Source organism: Patella vulgata, chromosome 4 (genome assembly GCF_932274485.2).
Source record: "Patella vulgata chromosome 4, xgPatVulg1.2, whole genome shotgun sequence".
Lineage (NCBI taxonomy): Eukaryota > Metazoa > Mollusca > Gastropoda > Patellidae > Patella > Patella vulgata.
The window spans coordinates 84506569-84532959 of record NC_065882.2 but is presented as its reverse complement, the minus strand read 5'-3'; the positions used below and the strand labels follow the sequence as shown (position 1 = coordinate 84532959).

The following is a 26391-nucleotide window of genomic DNA, read 5'->3' as shown; positions in this document are numbered from 1 at the left end:
TTACCCAGTTGGAAATTTGTTTAAGGGCAATTGTCACCCTGACCCTGCGGACAGTCCGGCTTACAGTGGGTTTTGATATATTTAGTGTGTCGGAAATAACTACCTGATAGCTGCCAGTAGCAACAAATCTCAGGGCAACCAAAAGTTGTAGTAACACCGGCAGGGGCGACGACCGATGGTTGGTCTAATTAAAGATGGTTTCGGGAAAAAAACGATAGCGGAAGCGAATTTCTACAGGATTTAGTAATTATAATGGGTTTGTTTTGTCTCTTATAATTCTTTCAGGCCCAGGAACAAAATGGCGTCTGATGAAGTTGGCAGCCATTTTGTTGTGATTTTAAGTTAAGACAGGGTATTAGGTGACTTAACTTAAAATCGATTATAACTTAAAATCTTTGGAAAATGAGTTTGGTGAATATGACTTATCTTAAGTTAAGGTCAAATTTTAAGTTACAATCAAGGTCATCTGAAAGGGTCAAGGGCCCTGGGCCACGCAGAAAGTCAAAAGTCATGACCTTACATGGACACCTCACTCACCTTTCAAATGAGACCTTGACCTTTGATCTGACCTTTGACCTTGGGATCGAAAAAGTTCCCAAACTTCATGTACCATGCAGACTTTCGCCATAGATAAGAGTCATGATCATACATGGAATTTTCTATTACCAAAACATGGTATGATTAACTGACCGATGCTTATTTCTTTTGACGGCACGCGGAGCTTGTACACAGGTCACGTGTAGCTTGTAAATGACATATGGCATTAATTACATGTTTGATTATAACATAGCCAATTCGTGCCTTAACAGAAGTATATACAGAGTTGAAAAGTCAATATCATATATTATCAAAAACCAATCCAGAAGTTCTATGCACCTAATTGATCGTTCAATTTGATGAAAGTTATAGAGCACTTTGTTACAATCGTCATTCCATATCAACCCCCCTTGATAAAGGTAAACTATACTGACTTCAGTTTTCCTGCTATTTGGATTAACATTGAGTATGTGTTTATGATCAAGCGTGGATAATCTTTGTTTCAATTCAATAAAAATAAGAAAACACAACCAATTGTTTGGTCAATTAATATTTATTTTGAAAACTCCACGAATTTCTCGTCTTTTACTTTAGATTTCGTACCACCTGAAAAAATAAATTACAAAATTTAGAAAATACAGAGTAAATACATGATGAAATGCAGTGATTATCATATATGAATCTATAGTTTATCCAAGCGGTTGTATAGACCGGGAGCCCAGGGGGTCAGCCTAGCTGAAAAGTGTGCCAATTTTCTCCTATATGGTATCAATGTATGTATATCTGGTATCATCAGAATGTAAGTCTGTCGGGTTTCTGGTGGTGGGTGTGGTATTCCACGCCCTAAATGCCGTGACCCCCGACTAGGCTAGATTAGGTCAAAAGTGTACCACATGAAAATCGCACAGCAAGGTGTCGTACATCTTCAGGTATTACAAAAACACTCTGACAGACATTTCTAGTGGTGGGGTACCCCTGACAGAGCTATGTAATTACCAGATATTTGTAGTGATATACATACATTGATACCATATAGGAGAAAATTGGTACAGCTAGGTTAACCCCCTGGGCTCCCACTCTATGTAGAAGTGATAATATTCGGTAACTAAACTATTTATTACAGTAAAAGATTAAATCGTGACGACAAGCAGAGTAACTGTGCTGGAAACGGGAGGAAATCCTGAATGCTTTATGAATGTACAAATCGGTATTTATAATACACCAACATATGGCTAACAACCCTTAAAGACGTCATCCACGTTCTATATGATTACATACAGAATTAAAGTGACAATAATATGAAAAAACTTCTAGAACAAGCAAACACTAACTCCAATATAAGAAAAGGGGTAACATTGCCCGACACGATTGTACAGTGTAGTTTCCCTGTTGTGACTTTCATTATATTTCTATATTTCCAAATATATACCCCGAACAGGAACTATATTACTACCCGATGCTTTCACTTATATAATTTTGTTTTATCCCTTCAAAATGCTAACAAATTCATACTTACAGATAATATTTACCACTGCATTTTTCAACAGAACCAAAGACATCATAATACGAATAACCTTCTGCCAGATTATATGGACACGTACAATACTTCGCTACACACACGTAGGGCTCTACACAAATACTGCTGCAATCTACATAATACAAAACACATACCAATGTATCCCACTATAACATTGCATTTCTTGTTAAATAACCCCGAAATGGATGTGTGGGTCGTGGTAGCTGGAAAATATTTCTCGGCCAACACAGGGATCGAACACGGAACCTCCAGGTAAGCGAGCTAACGTCTTACTCACTGAGTCACCGTGTGACGATAAAACATAACCATTGAGAATGCTAACAGTTAAAACATTGCAATGGTTATCGAATCGTGGCCCACAATTTGATGTTGTTTGGGGGCTCACGCGAAGCTTTAAACAAGGGCGGTCAACTAGCCGAGTTACTCCCCTTCAATAAATCTCGACAGTAATATGACCTGAAATGGGTTTAAATATCTAACTATTCTGCAACAAGCAGTTACATAAAATACACACTGTCACGGGCCATCCCTTGAGAAATATTCTTATACCGCCAGTCCCCATGTTACTTCGAATATTTCTTCGACAAAATTTAAACAAGGAGTTGCCATGCTTACATTTTGTAAGAGATGAGGAACAGGAAAATCCAGAGAGGGAGGGAGAGAGAGGGAGAGAGAGAGAGGGAGGGAGAGAGAGGGAGAGAGAGAGAGAGGGAGAGAGAGAGGGAGAAAGAGGGAGATAGAGAGGGAGGGAGAGAGAGAGAGGGAGAGAGAAATGGGGTTTAACGTCCACTCGACATAAACTAGGTCATTTCGGGACTAACATATGGTTCAATTTTATTTCCACAATTCGCTTGCGCATAGGGGTCTTTAGCAGTGGGAGGAAACCGGAGGACCCGGAGTAAACCCACGAGGTTGGACAGGCGACCCTACTCCTTGTCACGTACAACCGAGGATTCGAAACCACGCCAATTGACTCAATGGCAGGCCTTATGATACAGCACGCACGTGCTAACCATTCGGCCATCCAACCCCCTGGAAATCCAACATCATTCGTCCTCTCATTGTCACAATGCTTCACACATAATTAGAGTTGAGTTTTGATGCGTACCAAAATCGAAGTAAGCCAAGACCCAATGATCCTTAACATATATTTCAAGTTTCATCCGAATCGGAAAAAAATCGTCGCCTCTGAAGGGTCCACATATTTCACATTTTGCGGAAAAGGCAGGGGGCATAACTACGGTTCAGAAGGTACAGTGCGCACAAAAACAATTGAACTCATCCACGATCTTTTGATCCTTAACACATAAAACATACATATCTAGGTTCGAATTATCTACAGACCTAGAGCAATATCTGGTAATCAAGCAGTAATAGAGCAGATTTGAGAATTGATATGAACGTTACGGACAAAAGCGCCAAATTTTTGCCATAAATGCTACCCACTCCGTTGATAGGCACTAATTCCTTCAAATATGGTATGGCGGCCATTAAAGGCTATCTACTACGTTGATAGACACCACTTCTTCCAAATATGGTATGACGGCCATCTTGTATCTTTAAGATGTCTGTATTTCAGCTTCTAAAAAACTCAGGGTCACAATCTTAATTTTGAGGGAAGTGGTGCTTTTCTAGATGATATAACGGTATTAAATGTTTAGAAGATGAGATTTTGGCAGACATGGGTTTTTGCATATCAGAAGCCTTAAAAATCCAAAATGGCCACCATAATATATTTGGAGGAATTTGTGCATATTAATTTAGCAAAATTTGATAAGCTAGGGTAATTTGTAGAATTTGAGAAGAAAGTGGTGACTTTGTCCAGAATGTCCACATTAATTGCTAAACTGCCTAACTATGGCCTTTTCAATAATATATATTACTAACTGTGTTTACTGTACTGCTCACATTGGTCACCATGGAAATAACCTATGTCGTCATATGGGCAAGCAGAACTTTGATGAAAACACAATCCACCATTGAGAACCGACGGGTAACATGGCGCTGTGGAGAAAACGAATCAGTAGGTTAATCAAATGGGGTTTAACATCCTACTGTTCTGTACCGAACAATCATCATCTAATTTAAAATATATAATTTTTACTGATTCTTTGTCCTCATTACAAACAATAAATAACACACAGTCTGATCACCCATATAGCAGATGTTTATTGTCTCCTACTATCATACGAGTTCATCAGCATGGACATTGTCCTTTGCTGGCTCCCCAGTCATATTAATGATAGAACTGGCTCGACTGCAAGTCTGCTTTAGATCTTTCCATATCCGAATTTTTAACTCCATCATAAACACATTTATGTATGTCCGCTGGCAACGGTCATGGGACTTTGCAGGCAAAAACAAACTTCATCATATTAAGCCTCTCTTAGGAAGGTGGTCAAACTCCTATAGGTCCAACAGAAAGAATGGGGTTGTTTTGTGTCACTCTCGCACAGGTCATACGTTTTTAACACACATTTTTATCTTAACTCGAGAGCCTCAGCCAAAATGTGAACACTGTCATGTTGATTTGACAGTGTTGACATTCAGGTGCCTTAGATATTATCGTTGCTAGTCCCCACATCAAGTGTTTGCCCAGACGGGTCAAAATTGTAAAGTGGTAGATGTTTTTAAAAAGGAAAAATTGTTAATTGTATATATTTCATTTTCTATTTCATATTTTAAATATTTACACATAAAGTTTGTGATATTTGTTTTTATTTATGTATATATATATATATATATATATATATATATATATATATATATATATATTGATTATTCGTGTCTAGTTTGTCTCAAGTAACATCATCATATGTTTGGCTCAATATAGCCCGGTTGGAGTTGACGTTCCATTAAACAATATTTCATTTCATGAAGTTCATTTCACTTTGTTGCTACTCGAATGAAGCCCGATGGGCCAGTGGTAGTATATATATATATTAATGTTACACTAATCCAAAAGAAGATCGATATCAACAATAACACATTTCCACCAAATTGTAGGCATTAGGTATCTCAGAAAAGTCCTCCCCCCCCCCCCACAAGTGATCACCACCCAAAGCCGAAACCTCCGCAAAAATACTTTACAAAAACTTGGTTTCACACATTCTCTTATCGGGTGGCTATACTTGTTAAACAGATACACACCTGTGTATACGTTATTAGCACATCATCATATCGCACATATATTTTATATATTAAAGCTAATGTAATACCTGCTCTATAGTTGCATGTCATACTTATCATTCAGTCCGCATCGCTCCTACATGTCCTCAAGATCACATGACACGTATGTTTGAGAGAGAGAGAGAGAGCGAGAGAGAGAGAGATGGGGTTTAATGTCCACTTGACACAAACTATGGGACTAACATATGGTTTAAATTTTTATTTCAACAATTCGGTTGCGCGTAGAGGTCTTTAGCAGTGTGAAGAAGCCGAGGCCGGAGAAAACCCACGAGGTTGGGCAGGCGACCCTACTCCTTGTCACGTACAACCGGGGATTCGAAACAACGCCAGTTGATCAATGACAGGCCTTATGATACAGCGCGCGCGTGCTAACCATTCGTCCATCCAACCCCCCTGTTTGAAAAAGACATTAGTTATATCTTGAGCCACCAGCCTATGTAGTATACATTTCACGATAACGACTTGTTGATTGATGCGGGATTTCGTCAAGGATCATCAAATGATGGACAGTTTTCAATTTTATGAAATGAAATGAAATAGGGTTTAACGTCCTACTGTTCTGCTCCGACTGAGATAATGAAGACGTGTTCAATTCTATTGAAAGTTTCGGTCTTTAACGTGGTGCCATCTATCATCTGCTATTTTTAGATTGACCTGAACTATACTTACGTTCAAATGCGAATTGCTCACATATTTGTCCATAGTAATGTCCCGTGCTGTTTGATGGACAACCACAGTATTTACCAAAACACGTTCCGTTATTCTGGCAAGGACAACCTATATGAATGAATGCAAATGTTATATAAAATAAAAATTATATCAGTTTAATGTTGGGTGTCCAAGTGTCGTGCGCGGCACGCCTTTGTGACGGGAGAGAGAGAGAGAGAGAGGTAACATTTCTAACCTTCGGTTTCGGTTTGTGTTTGTATATGACTTTATGTTGTGCTGAGGGAGTGAGTGGTTGATTTAATATCGAGATTCTCTCAGTAGGAATTCTTACTGCTGACTGGGTATCTTACTGGCTCACACGAGCAGGTGTATTTGACTAAATGCCAGGAAATGAAATGGGGTTTAACGGCCTACTGTTCTGATCTGGCTATGCTAATGTAGACGGATCATGAAATAGAGTTTTAATAGAGAAACAACACAAACGCAACGTGGTAAGGCAGGTGACCTTACTCCATGTCAGGTAGAAGCCTTGGATCGAAATCATGACAGCATACTCGGATCAAGAAGAAAATTCCATACGTTACCTATGTATGTTTCACAGTATGCTCCAGTGTATTCTTGGGTACATAGACACGTACTTCCATTTCCACAAACACCCCCATTTAAACAACCACCGATACATTCTAATAAATTATAAATAATAACAATGATATAAGTTACATTCGCAGGGGCGGATCCAGGAATTTTTGCAGGAGGGGGTTTGAAATTTTTTGAGAAATACATGGTCTCTATCGTCATTTTGGCGTATATACATACACATTGAGCTTTTTAAACAGAGATATCCAACATGCTGTTTGGCGTCAATTTTTATTATGAATTAATACGATGACATTGTGATTCAATTTTATTGATGCAAAGCATTAATTGTGATATCACATATGTCTATATCATTATCTCGCGCTTTGAGTACCCATCCTGTCGCACCATCTGACGATAAAGGATAAAGCACAATTATGACACTTTTCTCATAAAAAAGGTTGTTTAACAAAAACAATTATGTAGCTAAGCAGGGGGTGGGGGGTATAAGAAGGCTTTCACAGTACCTCCGTGAAACAGATTGTATTGTTCACTCATATCCGAGTATCACAAAGCACATACTGAAATACCGTTGATGCAAATGAAATGAAATTTAACGTCATACTTTTCTGCACTGACCGGTCTAATGAAGACCTCGTTTTTATGTCCCATCCGAACAACTAGGTAGGCCCTACGCCTAGTAAAAAGGGGAGACATTGGCTCCTCATAGATACAAGTTGACGCACGCAACAATCTTTCCAGCCTATGGTGAAAGTGGCAATAAATGCTTACCAACACATAAGAACACTTATCTTACGTGTGACAATGTATGTATGCACTTAAGTCTGAAGTCTGTTATCCATATACGCGTTTTACCGCCTTTTGGTACACGTTATCGCCAATTACATAGAAACGGTCCAATTGCATTTGCATTACAAACGGTCGTGGAAACGCCGAGAGTGGACCTTACGCTGAGATTTAAGTGAACCACTAATTTCCGTCCTGGCCAATTTAGAGCAGCACAGTTCCCACGAAAGTCCTTCAACGTTATTTCAGACTGTAGCACGTAATTAATCTCAAATATTACAGTTAACAAAATCACTGGAAATCGATAATAATTATTTAACATCTTGCTCGACCCTTTTAATGAATATCATACTAGTACCTTGCACCTGTGAACAAGTCGGTCCCGAGGTATAATGGGTTCCATTGGATTTACACCGACACTTATTACTATATACTCCACACGTCCCGCCATTTTCACAAGGCTCACTACATGTATCTAAAACGTTATGTTAAATAGGTCAGCAACGTTAAAGCAAAGGTTAATACCTTATTGAAATATTTGATCTAAACATTATACTATATTAATATCAAGAACGTTAAATAATAGGTTAATACTCTTATTGAAATATTTGAAATGAAATGAAATGGGGTTTAACGTCCTACTGTTCTGCTCCAACTGGTCTAATGAAGACGGACATACAGAAATGAAATGAAATGGGGTTTAACGTCCTACTGTTCTGCTCCAACTGGGCTAATGAAGACGGGCATACGCCATACAGTGTGCCATTCCAACCGGCAAGGAATCTTTTACGTACACGCCAATGTGTACACGGGACCTCGGTTTTTCCTCCCTTCCGAACGACTGGACAGCTGTCCTTAAATATTTGACCTAAACATTATACTATTAAATATGCTTTATATATGAGTTAAATTTGTCCTTTGCGGGTCTTTATTTTGGATTTAAATGTATTATATAAAATAACATTTAAGCATTTATTTACATGTCAAACCTCAAATCATCCATCTAGACCATCGGATTGCTGAGATTTAAATGGATTGGCAAACACGCGAGATTTAAAAAATTTATCGATAAAACAGATATAAAGAGAACACCATTTCCCACGTCAGTGGATCTATGACGTGGGCGGTGACGTCATTATCGAGATTAATCAGACCAGTCTCTACAAGCTACAGAGAATACACAATACTGCAGCCATACAAATATCACAATCCAAAGCATCGTCTCACATAACACCTATTCTAAAATATTTACATTTGCTCCCAATTCCCGCTCGCATTGACTTAAAGGTCCCGTGCCTCACATATACTAGTGTCTATAAAATCTTGTGCCTAGCTATGTTATTACCAGAACACTCATGTCGTTCCAGAGTCGAAATTGTTGACAAGTTTCAGGCTAGTTGGTCTTAAATTATGAAATTTAGAAACTGTGAAACTTTGACTACTTTCAAATTACAGTTGAAGACTCAGTTACTTCGGGAACGTTATGAGAATTAGACTTTCTGTTCACCATGTATATAACTATTTTCTCACTGATTTGGCGCTCTTAAAAATGTACAGTTTTATTATTATTATTATTTCCCGATCTCAAACCAGCTTATAAAGTAACTAGGAAATAGCGTTATATATTGTTTTGATTATGACCGTAACCAAGGTTCTCGGAAATACAATCTATTCCAAGATATTACTGATAAACGGCTTACCTGTGACGTCATTAACTGCTAAAAAATTATAACACCAATTTGGATAAGTTATACAGAGATATCATTTTGTAAAATAAAGATGTTACATATAATAATTGTCGCCCTTGCGATTTGATTGTGTGCGGCCGCTTTATATTTATCAGCAGTATATATTTCCTAGGCCGCTACAATTACCTATATCCTGGGACGCTACAATCGCCGAGAGGGGGTGGCATCGTTGTGGGTTAATAAGTTTACGATATTAACATTTTTCCTTCTGTAAATTATATTTTAGAACATATTTTTAAGTACTGTACTAGAAAAATAAATAAAGGTGTTTGGAGTATATCAGGATAAGAAATAATTCCTATTTAGTGTAAATGGATATACACTATGAGTAAAAGGTAGCATTCTTGCCAGGACCAGTTTACGCGACGACGTCTTCTGTAAAACAAGACATGCGCCATAGAGCCATTATCGATGTCATGCGATGTGACGTCTCGTGTAGAAGGTGTTATATTTTATAAATGTCAGCCATCTTACACAAGTTAGAAGGCTTTCGCATTGTCTCTGTGAAACCGATTCCAACCGCGTGTGCCGTCATTTAGTACATGCACCTACTTACAACTGGAACCTTAAGGGGACGCATGTTGAGTACAACCCGATGCCACCATTGCATGATCGCTCATGGTAACTTTTTCATGCAGCCCATGGTTCGATTAAACACACACCACACAGTCGGGTGCGCAAAATCGAAATAAATCTCCATTTTAGTTTCTGTGTGAATATAATTAAATTTGATAACTCACTATAAGGTGTAAAGGTATCACAAGTCGGTCCTTCATAATATCCTGTTGAATTTGAATTACAGCTGCAATAAGTAGAGTTATAACCAAAGCTACGACACTCTCCATCAACACAAGCTGGGATACATTGAACTATAAATAGTGAGATGAAAATATAAAATAAACATATCCTTTCTTGAGGTTTGAAAACTTAAGGTTTTTCGTTTTGCATCTTTTAGCATCCTTTTAAAATTCACAAAGAAAAATGAATTTAATTAATGACTCACCAGCCTGTTCACAATGCGAACCGCTGTAATCCCATTCGTTCGTGGATTTACATTGACAGACGCCACCCAGACAGGATCCACCATTCTCACAAGCAGGATTACATGGCTCTAAAATACAAGATGACACTAGAAAGTAATAAACTAAATGAAATGGCGTTTAACTTCCAATGCTTCTTCTACGACTGGGCCAATGAAAACGGGTAAACTTCGTGTAGTGTGTTATTAGGGAAATCGTTGCTATGGCTTACTTTGTCCAGGTTTTTTGTCCTGCACGACAATGTGTACATGGGACCCCGGTTTTTCGTCCCACCTGTCCCGCCATGTCCCCTTTCTAAGCCACTGACAAGGAGGAACTACGCCGAATGAACTAACACCGGAATCGAACACGGGACGGGACTTCCAGGTTAGCAAGACAGCATCATACTCATTGAGCCACCGTGGCTCCGATGTAAATTGAGAGAATGACTATAGTTGGGGTGGGCGTTGGGCTGGGGTGGCGGGGGGTCTAGAGACTGAATAGCTCAAACAGACCAGCTCCAAGGTCACACTTTTCTAACATTTTAGATCCAAACTGAATACTTCAGAATAGCCCCATCCCCGAAAAATCACTAAGCATTTTCCTTAATAATGCATTGTGTAGGACCATTGTTACGATAATATGCAATGTCTAGATTGCCCACTTTTAAAATAATGGCATTCCCTTGCCAAACAAGGCGAAACCAAGCAGGAAACTTCTACAGGAATTTATCAGTCACCACCGGATGTCAGCCAACGCCATACTAACTGGGTTGATTGACCCCCCTCCAATGATAGGACACAGATGACGAACAAAAATGATACAAAGTGACGCTCCTCCAGTGAAAGGACTCAGGTGACGAAAATAAATGATACTCCTATATCGAAGTTCAACTGTCAGGGGATCTTTTACTGTGCGCCAATTTGTACATGGGACCTCGGTTTTTCGTCCCAGTCCCATCCTTGCCAGGCCCTCCATCCTGCACCAATGACAAGGGGAAACCACGCTGGAAAATCCCCTGAACCTTCAAGACCAATACCGGGAGCGAACCGGCGCCCCCCAGGTTTGAGAGTCAGCGTCTTGTTCAATTAGCCACCCTTTCACTTAAAGGACAGAGGTCGGGAACAGAAATGTGATCGTAGAATAATCTAACTTACCTGCGGAAAACCTACTGCAATCACCTGGATCGTACCCATTAGCGGTTCCTATACAATTACACCGACCAGTAACACTACACTCACCGCCATTTTTACATGATGGTTCACAGGTTACTGTTGACAAAATATATCAAACAGCAAAATTAAACTGAGTTTTGTATAAACCTTTACCTAAAAAATAGGCCTATACAAAATATAAAAACTAAAATATACAATATACATACATTATGCAAGAGCTAAATCTGCTTATTGCAGGTCTTTCTTTAGGCATGAAATGTTATCTAAATTATTAATTAGACAGTAATTAACTTATCCAGACCATAATCAACCCTCGATGGTATCGCTCGCCTACGATATTTATTGGATTATGATCCCATCTGCTGCTCGACTTTAATCATGAAATGGATGATCGAGACTATGGTTTTTTATCGTACAGACTTTAGTAATGATGATCGAGACTAGGCCGAAATTTCAATCGCTTAATTCTCTATCCATAGTGGATCAATTTGACTGAAATTTTCAGCAAATTGCCTTTCAACTATCTAGGTTTTTTGCCTTTAACTATTTTAACTATTATAGTGAGGCCTGCCAGCTCTTTATCGTATCTCGCATAACGTGTCTTTAAGCATCATTGTACCATTTCTATTCATCTAATCAACGAATTCTACTTTAATCTCACCAATTCTACTTTAATCATCCTTTTAGAGATAACGAGAAACAATTTTGTAATATATCAAACAATATTAAATAATTTCGTTTCATTCGAAATTCCAAATTGATTTTGTGGTGTATTGCTCATAAAACAAAGAGTTTATGGTAAGACAAATATGAATTTTATTAGAGAATATCTGAGATCAGTTACAGAATGTGACAAGACAGGAATGCAAAATCAAGTGACTTTAAAGGCAAGTTTGAAGCACTTACTGTAAAACTACTAAATATGTGCCACATATTACACTACAGTTTTTGACTTAAATTGTATAATAATTATTTTTAAGAATTTTGCGAAAATTAATTTCTGACTAAGATGACATTAGCATTTCACAGTGTATTTGGTTTCGTTACACCCCTCGTGTTACCGGAAAAGTGCATTGCTCAAGCAGCTTTAAAGGTTAGCTCTATTTAAAATCTACAAATAGATATGTAAAGTCAGTACTATAAATACAGTACAATAAATCAATGTTCAATTACAACTTACTATTTTGTTGGTAATGTTCGCATTGTTTCCCATAGTAATATCCTGTTGCTGACGTTGAGCAGTTGCAGTAGGCTTGGTCAGTCAAGTGAGGTGCTAACTGTGAATTTCGTAGGACAACACACTCACCATGACCCGCTGTACACGGAGGATCACATACAGCCGTAGAAGCCATAGCTGTAGACGTCATAGAATTTACATTTGGTGACGGAGCTATACTTGATGACGCTGTAGAAGCCATAGTTGTTGACGCCGTAGACGTTGTAGTTGTTGACGCCGTAGAAGTTGTAGTTGTTGACGCTAAAAACAAATTGAGCAATAGTTGTCTTGTGTTATATATGATAATGAAAACGTATACTGTAATGACGTATATGGCGCCATATACTGCAATCTATACACAATTTCCAATACGAAATGATGGGATTTACCAATTCACACGTATCTGATTTTATAAGTTGATATGATGGTCATATTGCTGAAAAAAAGCGAACCTATTGTAACCTTTTCAGGTGATCATTAAAAACTCTGGACGTTATTTAAGTGATTTGTTAATCCTTGCGAACCAAGCACAACGCTATCCTGTGACATATAATGAAAATGTTGCAATATTTCTAAACTCTTCAGATACAAACGATTGTGATATTTATTCACTGACACTTTAAATTGTAGCTCATCAATATGTCAGTAAACACTTACGGACAAATGTTTGACACAAATCTCCATGATAGTTTTGTAGGCAGACACAGGTATTGTTAACAAGTGTATAGGTATTTTCCGTTACGTTGACAACACACTGACCGCCATTCTCACAAGCTTTATCACAATTAACTGTAATGTAAAAACGTGAAATAATATGACATTTAATGGAATGTATATAACCTATGATCATTTCGAAATTATAGAATATTTATCGTTGTCACTATGGCCTAGGGCAAATAAAATTAATTGGGGTTTGACTCCCTACCTATCTGAATCCAGTCAAATAATGACGACGGGAATATAACACAAAGTGTGCTAATAGGAAAATTTAATCCGGGTAAAGTCGAATTTCGAATTCCAACTTTCAATTCTTCATTTAGGTGCATGCCAATGTGTACACGGATACTGGGTTTTTCGTCCCATTCCAACGACAAAACACTGTACTTGTGAAGAAGCCCTCTGCCCTCCACCACGCGCCATAAAATTCCGAGGAACTGAACCATTAAAGATTCAAACCTTCCGGGATATATAAGCAAGAATAAAGTATATAATTGGGTTGATAGCGTGTATTATTTGGACAATTTTTAAACTATAAAATTTGTGTTTGGAAACATTACGCGGCTATCGGTTTATGTAGTGTAATCAATATCTTTGAGTTCCTATTTTATAATCATCCAGGAATATTCCCCCAGAATTCGTTTATATTAAAATATTTCAAGGGGAACTTTCTTTTGAAAATACAAGTAAGTGTGGAAAAACAATCAAGATAATCCGATTACGAAATTTTTTCCAATAATTCAGACCGTGGGTACCATGACACATGTAGCTTACCTCTGAGTGCGAACTTTTCACAGAATACACCAGTATAATAGAGTGGACAGGTACATGTTTGTTTAAAACCTGAATATGGATCCGGTAATAACACACACTGACCACCGTTTAGACAAGCTTTATTACATGTTACTGAAATAAAATAATTCTTGATTTTGATAAACCGTGTCTTTCTTTATTAGCTGTACGTTACCTGGGTCTGTACGTCACCTGGTGCTGTACGTTACCTGGGGATGTACGTCACCTGGTGTAGTACGTTACCTGGGGCTGTACGTTACCTGGTGTTGTACGTTACCTGATGTTGTACGTTACCTGGGGCTATACGTTACCTGGTGTTGTACGTTACCCGTGGCTGTACGTTACCTGGTGTTGTACGTTACCTGGTGTTGTACGGATGACAAATAAGTCTTTAGAGTTTACCTCTTTCCTTCTAACATCAAAAATTAGACAATAAACAGTATCATGAAATACTGCATCAATTACAATATAAATAGTATCATGGAATTCCTAGTAAAAACTGGTTGATATGAAGTTATTGTACAATTATTATTATAAATTATACCATTTGGTTTCCTATAGCCAACAAACTTCCCCTTTCAGATGTATAGGGAGACGGCAATTAATATTTATAAATTATATAGTTTGGTTTCTCGTTTTAGATGTATTGGGAGAAGACAATTAACTTTTACAAAACTGAAATTGACTCTTTTGACAACTTTGTTAACACAATTAGATTCTATAAAAGCTTCGTGCGAGAAATGCTTCGCGAAATGAACACAAATATTGCTTCGGATTGAGCTGAAGACATTTGCCACAATATTTCATGTCTTTCTTTGATATATTGTGAAAATGATCCGTAAGACTTACTTTCAACAACAACTTCCACTCCATGTGAAACATTTACCCATAGGACGAAGACCAACAACGCAGTGCTAATACCAGGTGCGACCTGAAACAAGATTAAAACAGTTACCCATAGGGCGAAGACCAACAACGCAGTGTTAATACCAGACACTAACTGAAACAAAATTAAACCTGTTACCCATAGGGCGAAGACCCATAAGTCGCCATATTAAACGTGCCTGAAACAACATTAAAACTGTTACAAATAAGACAAATACGGGCATACAGTGTACTATGAGAGCAATTTGGTCAGGTAACCACGCTACGACCTTCTCTTATATCGAATTCTAACTGCCGAGGGTTCTTTTACGTGCATGCCAATGTGTACACGGGACCTCGATTTTTCGTCCCATTAGAAAGACTAGACTGCTGTCCTTGCCAGACTATCCGTCCTGCACCACTGACAAGGGAAAACCACGCTGGAAATTCCCAGTGAACTTCCTCACCCAACACCGGGATCAAACCCGCGACCTCTAGCGAGTCAGCGTCTTACTCACTTAGCCACCGTGGCACCTAAAGTATTTAAATTACTAGACTTGCAAATGCTGTCTGTATAAGATATTAGAAATAATAAAATAACAGACCATTTTCATCACTGATCAGAAATGCTGTAAGTATAAAATACTGGTGATCAGACAGGAATGAATATGGCTATCCAGGCCTAGATTATTTATAGTATATTTTGATAACAACATCTGTCTCTTGACATGTTCAAAGTTTATGAAAACCTGAAATAATATGTTGTTTAACTGACAGGCTGTCTAATGCCAGTTTGATATGAACACTATAAATATTTGACATGACCTTTCTGAAACACCTGGTAACTCATCCTTTCTTATAACAAATCCCCTTCCCGTTCCACGATTTGGCAGACCATTGGACTCGGCTCTAATTGTTAACTAAATGTACATTAACGACCATGTGTAAAATAATCAGGGTCTAGTAAAACTCGGTGGGTTAAAGATTCTAAAAGGGGAGGGAGGGGGGGTAACCAAAATTTAAAAATCCTATAACTATAACAAGGAAAATCGGGCCACTTCCTGAAATATAATCACTATCCTAGTAACTGACTATCACATTCAAGCGTATGTATCTGCCTGTTGCATGTCTATATTGTGGTTTCAAATGTTCTATAAACTATTATATTATATGGCAGAAATTTCAATGGATTAGGATGCCAGAGAAATTTAAAATTTGAAGATAAAATGGATTAACAAAATTATGTTTCGAATGTCCAGTACTATTGCTACGATAATAAACAATCTAACACCCATAACTTCTCTCAGAATAAAGTTATTTGAGTAAAATTTTTAATATATTTATTTTCATTATCTATGTTTATATCATTATAGTAAATAAGAATGACCAACTGCTTATCTGGATCTTATATAATACATGTTTAAGTGGCGATATAGCAGTATTTAAGATGTCATCAATTTGCTTATAGACAAGTCGGCATCATATTATGTATAAGATCTGACATAACGGTTCATCTTAGAAATGTAAATCCACTAGGTTATAGGATACGCAATGGCCCAGTGAGTAAGACGATGTTTGCTAATCTAGAGGTCCCGTGGTGCAGGACAGGGGACCTGGCAATGGATAACATATAGCTGTCAGATGGGACAAAAAAACGAGGTCTCGAGTACACATTGGTGTAGAGAGAGAGGGAGTGCGAAATGGAGTTTAGCGTCCACTCGACATAAACTAGGTCATTTCGGGATTAACACATGGTTCAATTTTATTTCAATAATTTGCTTGTGCGTAGGGGTCTTCGGTAGTGGTGGGGAAACTGGAGGACCAGAAGAAAACCCAAGAGAGTGGACAAGCGACACTACCCCTTGTCACGTACAACCGAGGAATCGAAACCACGCCTGTTGACTCAATGACAGACATTATGATACAGCGCACACGCGCTAACCATTCGGTCATCCAACCCCTTTACACATTGGTGTGCATGTAAAACAAAACCAAAAAACCTTGACAAGTAAGGTAGGCAGAAGTGCTGATATCCGGTCAAAAAGTCCCTAATAGCTCATGTACGCCCATCTTCATTAACCCAGTAGAACGTCTAACCCGATTTCATTTCATTTAATTCCAGGGCCCCGTTTCACGAAATTTTAACAAAAGATAAAATCCAAATTTTAGTAGATACTTCAGTTTTGATTGACTAAGCACTAAAATCAATCTAATATTATCCAATCAAATACTAAAAGCTGGTTTCTATCTTAGTTAAAATTTCGTGAAACAGGCCCCAGGTAATTGTTTTAATCTCCAACTAAATTCTAAATGGTGAGTCATTTAATGAAATAACGCCATATTGAATATAAACTAATATTTTAATTTTCTTTGCAACATTCTGAAAAACTCTGTAAAATATATACATGATAGCCTAATCGAAATTCTCGCACTCGTAATATGTCGTGATGATTGACAAAGGGAGTATTTATTTGTTGAGACAAGCTGTTTTAATCAGTCAATAATCTCAATGTACCTTTGGATTATATTTTTATCAACGTTTCTCTGTTCATTAACAATATCTTTATGCATATCAATATCTTCCTGTCTTGTTATTTTGACAATAAAACGTTAATTTTAACGATCTTGTGACATAACTGTCCATGATAAAACTGATCGCTTGCTAGGAGTAAATATGCATGTATGTATAATTTTTCACGACCATTCTGATATATGTGAAACTGGATTATTGATAAAATAACAATATATAATCAGCGCACACGTGATCTAACCTACTATGGTGGATCTATTTCAAGGCGCACCTCTTCTCGAAAGAAGTCCAACCAATCACAATCACGTTTATACATGTCAGCACAAACAATCACAGTGTAATAAACAGGGGGCGGGGCGAATAGTTTAACGCGTGCGAGGCTCACATTACGTTGTACAGTGTATATGTCGTAACATCGTCAATTGGACAAGCAACTAAACCCTGTCTTGATATAAAATAAACATCAGTCAGGAATCAGTTAGATGTAGAATGGATATGTATAAGTTGTTAAACAGTTTTGTCACTGGTGTTTGGCAGGATTAAGATTGTTTTCTATATTCTACCCCCCCCCACACACACACACACGGTATATCTACCCCAAATAAACAGCATTTACGTTTGACTCAATATCACCTCGATGGAAGCGGACGTTAAATAAAGCTATTTCACACACAGCAATTACGTGCATAAATAGAGAATCTCCTACCAGTCTTTTTTTGTATCAAACATTTCAAAGACCTTTATATTGACCGAGTGTTTCCATCACGGTCAATTGAATAACAATAGTTCATTTTAATTTTAAAAAAGTTACTTTTAATAAGAAATGAACTGTTGTACATGTAGAATGTATTATTTGGTGAAAATTGCTATTATCTAGACCGTTATAGTCTGGACAGAGGCAAAGTTCACTTGCAACTTATTGAATTAAAACTATTTTAAGATTGCATCCATCAGATAACTATCTGGTAAAATTACCATTTTCGTCTGGCAACGTATATGACAGTTTTCATTAAAAAAAAACCTGAGTAATCCATGAAGGCCTTGATCCGCCATTTACATATCCGTGCCTATTTAAAAGTGCTTTAATTTTAATTTCTATTCTAATAAATACCATAACCAAGAAATAAATTCAAGTAAGTCAACAATACACCTACAGTAATAGACTTCCTATCAAAACAACCAAATGAATGTGAAATTGTTATCGACGTCGCTAATATGAATTTCAAATATACGTTGTAATCGTTTACGTTGAGAGGAATTTAGTAATTGCCCAGGCTTAAACCATACCACATACTTATGAGCTTGGTAACAGAGAGAGGGAGTGGGAGCGAGAGAGGGAGAGGGGGGGGGGGGGTTAACGTCCACTCAACATAAACTATGTTATTTCGGGACTAACACATCGTTCAAGTTTCTTTCAATAATTCACTTGCGCGCAGGGGTCTTTATCTGTGGACGAAAATCAGAAGACACGAGAAAACCCACGAGGTTAGACAGGCTGTCCTACTGCTTGTCACGTACAAGCAGGGAATCGAGACAACGTCACTTGACTCAATGACAGACCTTGTGATTTCACAAGCACGCGTTAACCATTAGGGCCAACCAACCCCTTTAAAATTGTAGGAAAGGCATTTGGAGTTATATTACAATGTAGAGTGCCCGCCCCCTGGACACATAAGTGGCCGTTCATGTGATATGTATTTGAATTATGGATTAGAACTAGACTACTAAGTGTTTCCCCGGACTACATGATGTTCCTTGCATTTCAATTCTTGTTGATTCTGAGTATAAATTATAATAAGAGTGTTCAAAATTTACATTTCCTGCCAGGTTTGAGCAAATATTCATGCTTTAGGTGTGATCGATTGTCAACGATAGATTATTTTGATAAGACTTGCAAAAAAAATCGAAATCTAACCCACCCCGTCAATATTTTGATTAGATGATTGCGATATGTTGGCTTTCTTGCAGATTAAAAGGGAAGAATTACTGGCCTGAGACCATGTGCGTTGAAATAGAATTATCTCCCTTGCATAAACCGAAACAAGGAAGAAATCGCCGAGATCAAGCTGCCATACAATAGCTACCATACTCATCTATTTTTATCAACCAATAAAATCCAACGTAACGTCTATCAAATGAAAGTAGAATATATTATCATTTATCCATTCCTTTAGCTCAGAATAGAGATGTAATTTCGCATTATCTTACAAAATTCTGGACATCCAACTAAATATATTCCGAAAGCTGATTAAATAAGCTTTCGAAATATTATTAGTAAAAGGTGGAACAATCATATTAAAGGGGTGCGCTCTCATTCTGAATAGGTTGCCAACGAACAGGTTGCCAGCTGGATCGGTCGAATAGGTCGCTAGCCGAATAGGTCGCCAATTTGTGTTCGGTTAATATCTGTCACGTGCCAGCTATCACGTGATGTAAACAATTAGCCATGTGGTTTAAATTGTGTCACAGTGTCCAGTTTAGAAACTTAATTTACACAAACGCGTTGTATATTATACCTTCAAAACACCGTAAGTTCTTGTTCTTAATATCCTAATAAAGATTACCTTTCATCAGATTTTCTGCCAAACGGCGAAACGATCACAAAATACAGCGCTAAACTTGCTCCAAATTTGTATGTTTACTATAGTGACCAGTGAGCGTGTCGAACCAACTACGTCACTTCCAGTATTAATAAAAATTAATTTCTCGCTTACAAATTATTTTTTGCATATGTTATAGGAGGGATTATTTCTAAATATATATTTATTATTTATGGAAACCTTATTGAAAATCGTTGGTCTTCCCCTTTAACGATTTCCGATTATTACTGCCAGAGTTATGGCCCATGATCGCCCTAGAGGCTAAAGATAATATCCGATTGACTTTAAAGATCATTAGACGAAGAGGCCTGTGATTGTTAACGATTTTCGGAGTTATGGTGCTTGATATTAAATATTTGTCTCCGTTAGTGTAGGGAGCACTAGAATCCAAACAAATTCCAATGATTTGTGATAATTACTTAAATGGGGCATTCCATGTCAAGTGGACCAAATACTCAGAATGTTGTCAGGTGACCACCTCAGAAAACTATCAAAAAAAATATGTTATAGTACATACAGACTTATTTAAAATTGCAAATTATATGACTCTAGCATTATTTACGCAAGTGGTGTTGAAGCATATAATTCTTGGAATGTCACGGTTGTGGACACTCTAGAGGTCACAATTGTTTCCGGGTTTTTTAAAATTTAAAAATACTCTCCAAAACTCGGTTTCTGTCTATATTAGCGCATATCGGATTGCAATGTCCTGGCTTATGACCCCTGATCGTTCGAAAAATCACGTTGTTAGCTTGTGGGCCTCTGGATGTCACATTGTTTATTTGATTTTAAAAACTCTTCAACAATATAACCTTTACACCATAATGACCGACTCATTTATTCAAATAGTATAATAAGCACGTAATAGGCTACCCACGTTGTGGGTACTCTAGAAGTCACAAATTTGTATCTGATTTTAATGAAGCTTAAAATATTCATGCTTTAGGTGTGATCGATTGTCAACGATACATTATTTTGATTCGATGATTGCGATATGTTGGCTTTCTTGTAGATTAAAAGGGAAGAATAACTGGCCTGAGACCACATGCATTGGAATAGATTTATCTCCCTTGCATAAACCGAAACAAGGAAGAAATCGCCATTTATTTATAGAGAAGAAGAAATATTTCACCAGACAACTAAAAGATTATTCAAGTAAATAGGTGAGTTCTTATGATAAAAGTCTGTAGAGACGTCAAACAGAATGTATTAATATATTGTTGTATGTTTCTGATATGACCTAGAACTTACACATTCGAATCGTTTAATTAAAACATACCAATACAACTCGTTTTCTATCAACTAAAGTAAAAGCAAATTATCTGCCATGTGAGTCCAATTGAGAAGTGGTACCAGATGTTATTCAAACAGGGCACCTGCTCTGTCTGATACAGAAGACGATGGCAACTGGGGTAAATATAACCTAAATAACTAGTAGACCAGTTTCTATATCGATCCCATCATTGTGACACTACAACAGGAACTCGAAACGTTATACACGTGTAAAACAGATGATGTGGTTTGAGGACAGACTCTAAAGTCTATTCTGATTGTTAAACTAAACAGTTTAAATACGTACATTTTATATCTATTAGATTCGTATCAATCAGTTTCCCTTTATATCGAATGAAACGCCTGGTGTGTGACTCAATATCTATTTATGGTAAGTGGAAAACCTGTTGTTAAGCTATCATTATCAAGACCTTTATCTGTGTACATGTGTATATGCGGGTAGGGACTTGTAGAAACATTATGTTTATACCGATACAAGTGAGAGAGAGAGAAAAATGGGGTTTAACGTCCACTCGACACAAACTAGGTCATTTCGGGGCTAACACATGGTTCAATTTTATTTCAATAAATCGCTTGCGCGTGGGGGGCTTTAGCAGCGGGAGGAAACCGGAGGACCCTTAGAAAACCCACGAGGTAGGACAGGCGACCCTTCTCCTTGTCACGTACAACCGGGGAATCGAAACCCCGCCAGACCGTTGACCATTGACCATTCGGCCATCCAATAACCCACCGATACAAGTAATTTAAACTGCAACTATTACAGGTATTGTAATTCAGATAATATCGCTTGTGTAAACAATGTAATTTAACCCACAGTTATTCAGACACGATATCAATATATGTGCTTTAAATATATTTTAATGAAATGATTACACATGTATTTATTGATTTGCTTGGGTCATCAGATACAGCTTTTATTGTCATACAACTTTTATTGTCATACGCTTTCTTACAAGGTGTGTGGTATTGGCGTGGCCTTGGCGGGGTTCTGGGAGGGGCGAATGGCCACACTATTAATTTTATTTTCTGTTTTGTTTTTTGTCCACCGCCTTTCAAAGAAAGCAGGGGATTATTAAAATGGGTTCGTCCGTCTGTCTGTCTGTGCGTCCGTCTGTCTGTCCATCACACTTTTTGGGACACAATAACTCTCCTTCTAATTGAGCTAGAATGTTCAAACTTGGTGTAGGTGTTTATTAGGTCAATGCCTTGATGGAGTTCGAAGATGAGCATTTTCGGCTTAGGGTAAGCAGAGATAAGCAATTTGATTGGTTGATGATTTGGGACACGATAACTTTAGTTCTAATTAAGTCAGAGTGATGAAACTTGGTGTATCGTTTCATTACATCAATACCTTGACTAAGTTCGATAATGAGCATTTTCTGCTCAGGGTAAGCAGAGCGATAAGCAATTTGATTGGCGTAGGGGTCTTTAGCAGTGGGAAAAAACTGGAGGGCCCGGAGAAAACCGACGAGGGTGGACAGGCGACCCTACTCCTTGTCACGTACAATCGATGAATCGAAACCACACCAGTTGACTCAATGACAGACCTTATGATACAGCGTGTACCATTCGGCCATCCAAACCCCTTACACATTGGTGTGCATGTAGTAGGCTAGACAGAAGTGCTGATATCCGGTCAAAATTTCCCTAGTAGCACACTGTACGCCCGTAATCATTAAAGGACAATATTGGTGCCAGTCATTGTCACATATGTGATAGCATTGGTTAGCCCAGATACATGGGCGAATTTCTGCTCACTAATAATTCCTTCGAAGACCAAAAGTTGTTGTGTGAGACTGTGAAAGGATATCTGACAATTCATAAAAAAAATGGAATGTCACTAGATAAAGTCCATGCATTACCATGTTTTTATAAGGATAGAATGAATAAACACATGTGAATGTACGGATTGCTTCTATTTTTCTCGTGTTCTCTTATCTAATGACATTCAATTACTATTTTGAATTGTCAGATATACTCTTACAGTCTCATATAACAACTTTTGGTCTTCGAAAGAATTATTGAGCAGAAATTCGCCCATGTATCTGTTATCACTCGTCACATGAGTCAGTTATATAGAGGGATAACTTTTGTGTTCGTCACTTCCGATTGTTGAGGCTTTGATTACACATCTATCCGTAGCAATGATCACTGGGATAAAATAATATTTGGAACGTTTTTAACCAGTTCTATCACATATGTGATAATGACTGGCACCAATATTGTCCTTTAAACCAGTAGAACGTTTAGCCCTATTTCATTTAATTCCAGGTAGTTGTTTTAATCTGCAACTAAATTCTAAATGTTGAGAAATTTAATGAAATAACGCCATTACTGTACCCAATGCTACTCATATTGAATATAAACTACCTTTTTAATTTTCTTGACAACATTCTGAAAAAAATCTGTAAACTGGTGACTGGAAAATACCTGATAGCCACATCGAAGTCCTCGCACTCGTGATATGTGTCGTGATGTCGACATTATAAAGATGATTGACAAAGGGAATATTTACTTGTTGAGACAAGCTGTTTAAATCTGTCAATAATCTCAATGTACCTTTGGATCATATTTTTTATCACCGTTTCTCTGTTCATTAACAATATCTTTATGCATATCAATATCTTCCTGTCTTGTTATTTTGACAATAAAACGTTAATTTTAACGATCTTGTGACATAACTGTCCATGATAAAACTGATGTATGTACTATTCCTTTCTAAGCTTTTGACAAGTTTTGTACGAACATTTCGATGTATGCGATACTGGTTTATTGATAAAATACGAATATATAATCAGCGCACACGTGATCTGACCTACTATGGCTGATCCATTACGAGGCGCGCCTTTTCTCGTGGGCTAATAAGTAATTTTCCACTCACGTGTATTTTAAACAGGAACAATTTATCCTTGAAAAATGCAAATGGCCAACATGTTTACTAAACTATAACTGGGTTACCGTATCTAAATAACCAGCATACTTTCTATATTTTTGGTTATAAACTTAGAATCAATAATTTGTAAAGTTAATGATATTGTTTCAGGCACCATATTTCTTCTCTATTCCTAATCTTTAGCCCCCATGTCCTGTTATTGTCACAATATTTCATAAACAATTTAATTTGCATTTCAAAATAAACTTATACCATAGCTAATATTTTGGCAATGGAGAATAATTAATCAAAACCATAATATGATTCAACATATGTGTTCTTTAGCACAAATTCCTACCATCCATGTTACTACATTACCTCCCCTGCTTTAGGATTTGTGCTACTTATTAGTTAGGAAAACCCTTGAAAACTTTCCATTCTTCTAACCCAGCATCCATATAATTATATAATTATTCATGCAAACATGCATATATATACGATTAACACCCAATATTAAATATGGCCAACAATTATATCAAAAATCAAAAGTCGCATGCAATCGCTCTCCAAAAGTTCATCACCGCAATTCCAGAGTCCTATAATAATTATCTTTAATTAAACACAGAAAAACATAACTAAAAGGTTTCTTGGTTCTTTTGATATGTCCCAATTCCAAAACATTATAACTTTACGCTTAATATTTATAAAGTTCAGTTTCACTTTGACTTCTGTCACAGAAAATCTCAATTTGATAAATTGGTAAACCATTCTTCTTCTTGGATTTCTATTGGTCTATTTCAGCTATCACATTTCTCAACAATGAGTCTTTTCTTTTCTTGAAGCAGAAGTTATCTCGTTAGACACAAGTCTTCAGACTTCCAAGAACATTCTTCACTTTTTTGTGATGAATGGTTAGGACATTTCATCTGTCAAATCAAAACATGTCATTGCCATACGATCAAGAATTAATTATTCTTAATTTTAAACGTAATTTTAATATTATCCTAACATTATTATTCTTAAATCTTATTATTTACTCATACTGTTAACTTAAAAGTAAACCTTCATTCAATTATTAATAAACTCTGATGTGTCTCTTTAATCATCAGAATGCTAACAAAGTATTAAATTATAAATCTACAAACTATGTTTGACGTCTTGACTTTAACTCAGTAATCTACAATTTTATAATTTCGTTTTTGCTTTATAATTCGGGAGCCACGGTGGCTTGGTGGGTAAGGCGCTGGCTCGCCAGCCTGGAGGTCGGGTGTTCGATCCCTGCATTGGCCGAGAAAGTTCATCCCGATTTTCCGACGTGGTTTCCCCTTGTCAGTGATGCAGGACGTAGGGCCTGACCAGGACAGCTGTCTAGTCTTTCGGATGAGACGAAAAACCGAGGTCCCGTGTAAACATTGGAAAGCACGTTAAAGATCCCTTGGCAGTTGGAATTCGATATAAGAGTAGGCGATAGTGCCGCTGCCCGGGCAAAATTTCCCTCATAGCACACTGTATGGCGTATGCCCGTCTTCATTAGCCCATTATAGGAGCAGAACAGTAGGACGTTAAACCCCATTTCATTTCATTTCATTTGCTTTATAATTCCGCCAAAGCAATTACAATGTTATTTTAACATTTCAACATCAGGATTACGTTATCCAAATTTGTATAAACATTATCCATGTTACACAAACATCTACTACCGGTAATCTCACCTTTTTGACCTACCTTCATTAATTTTGTATGTGAGCTAAAACAAATACAAATACGACACCAATGCATGAAACGGGCCCACGGTTACCTATTCCATCTTAATGTTACATGTGCAAGAATGCCACGCAAACATGGCCACTATCTGAATGACATCCCGTTTTATTCAATTTAACTAGAAATATGTCCCAAGCGAATGGTTGCAGTTTTATTCACCCGAACAACAGTCTATATATTTATCTAAACCCAAACATGTGTTAAGTTTTAACTCATTATTTATTCCAACCACCCATTAATAAATTTCTTATCAGATTTTTCATCACGTGACTTGCACACCCTGAAGAGCAGACAACATACTATGAATTGCATATTTTTAATCACCTCGCGTGAACTATTTAAAGCAAAACTTAATGACACAAAATAACATACATAACGCTTGCAGTTGTATAGGATTATACATTTTAAAGCAACAATATACGAACTCATTATAGACTAAACCACTGACTCGCTCGATAATCTCAAAGATTAAATTACATTGTACTT

The 26391-nt window shown here is 37.3% G+C and overlaps 2 protein-coding genes across 7 annotated transcripts in view; one reads left to right on the top strand and one right to left on the bottom strand.

The window, feature by feature from the left end:
* Window positions 1-1071: 1071 nt before the first annotated feature.
* On the bottom strand, window positions 1072-15525 carry LOC126818292 (fibropellin-1). Of its 3 annotated transcripts, none has more exons than XM_050545626.2 (15): window positions 15452-15525; window positions 14832-14913; window positions 13965-14096; window positions 13131-13262; window positions 12438-12734; window positions 11240-11353; window positions 10067-10174; window positions 9804-9932; window positions 9016-9030; window positions 7674-7790; window positions 6517-6615; window positions 5933-6040; window positions 3962-4078; window positions 2054-2186; window positions 1072-1143 (listed from the first exon to the last, which is right to left on the bottom strand). In XM_050545626.2, exons 1-15 carry the CDS (start codon window positions 15458-15460, stop codon window positions 1128-1130), a joined length of 1608 nt encoding a protein of 535 aa, XP_050401583.1. In that variant the 5' UTR covers window positions 15461-15525; the 3' UTR covers window positions 1072-1127. The 3 variants fall into 3 exon arrangements, with proteins under 3 accessions (XP_050401583.1, XP_050401582.1, XP_050401584.1); XM_050545625.2 differs by having other exon boundaries at window positions 9016-9033; window positions 15452-15524; XM_050545627.2 differs by lacking the exon at window positions 9016-9030.
* A 5481-nt stretch (window positions 15526-21006) lies between these two features.
* LOC126818286 (putative ankyrin repeat protein RF_0381) overlaps window positions 21007-26391 on the top strand; it is a 29939-nt gene continuing 24554 nt past the window's right edge. For 3 of the 4 annotated variants that reach the window (XR_007679179.1, XM_050545615.1, XM_050545612.1), the window contains exon 1: window positions 21007-21139. The gene's annotated coding sequence lies outside the window, so the exon portion shown is untranslated. The remainder of the gene's footprint in view (window positions 21140-26391) is intronic. The other variant, XM_050545614.2, reaches the window with a different exon arrangement.

Bases quoted from the DNA above. Each gene is read 5' to 3' on its own strand.
- LOC126818292 (XM_050545625.2), bottom strand. The intron at 14,097-14,831 runs GTAAGTCTTACG...ATTTTATTTCAG, and splicing joins AGTGGAAGTTGTTGTTGAAA to TAACATGTAATAAAGCTTGT. The intron at 12,735-13,130 runs GTAAGTGTTTAC...ATTTGTTTTTAG, and splicing joins TTTGTGTCAAACATTTGTCC to CGTCAACAACTACAACTTCT.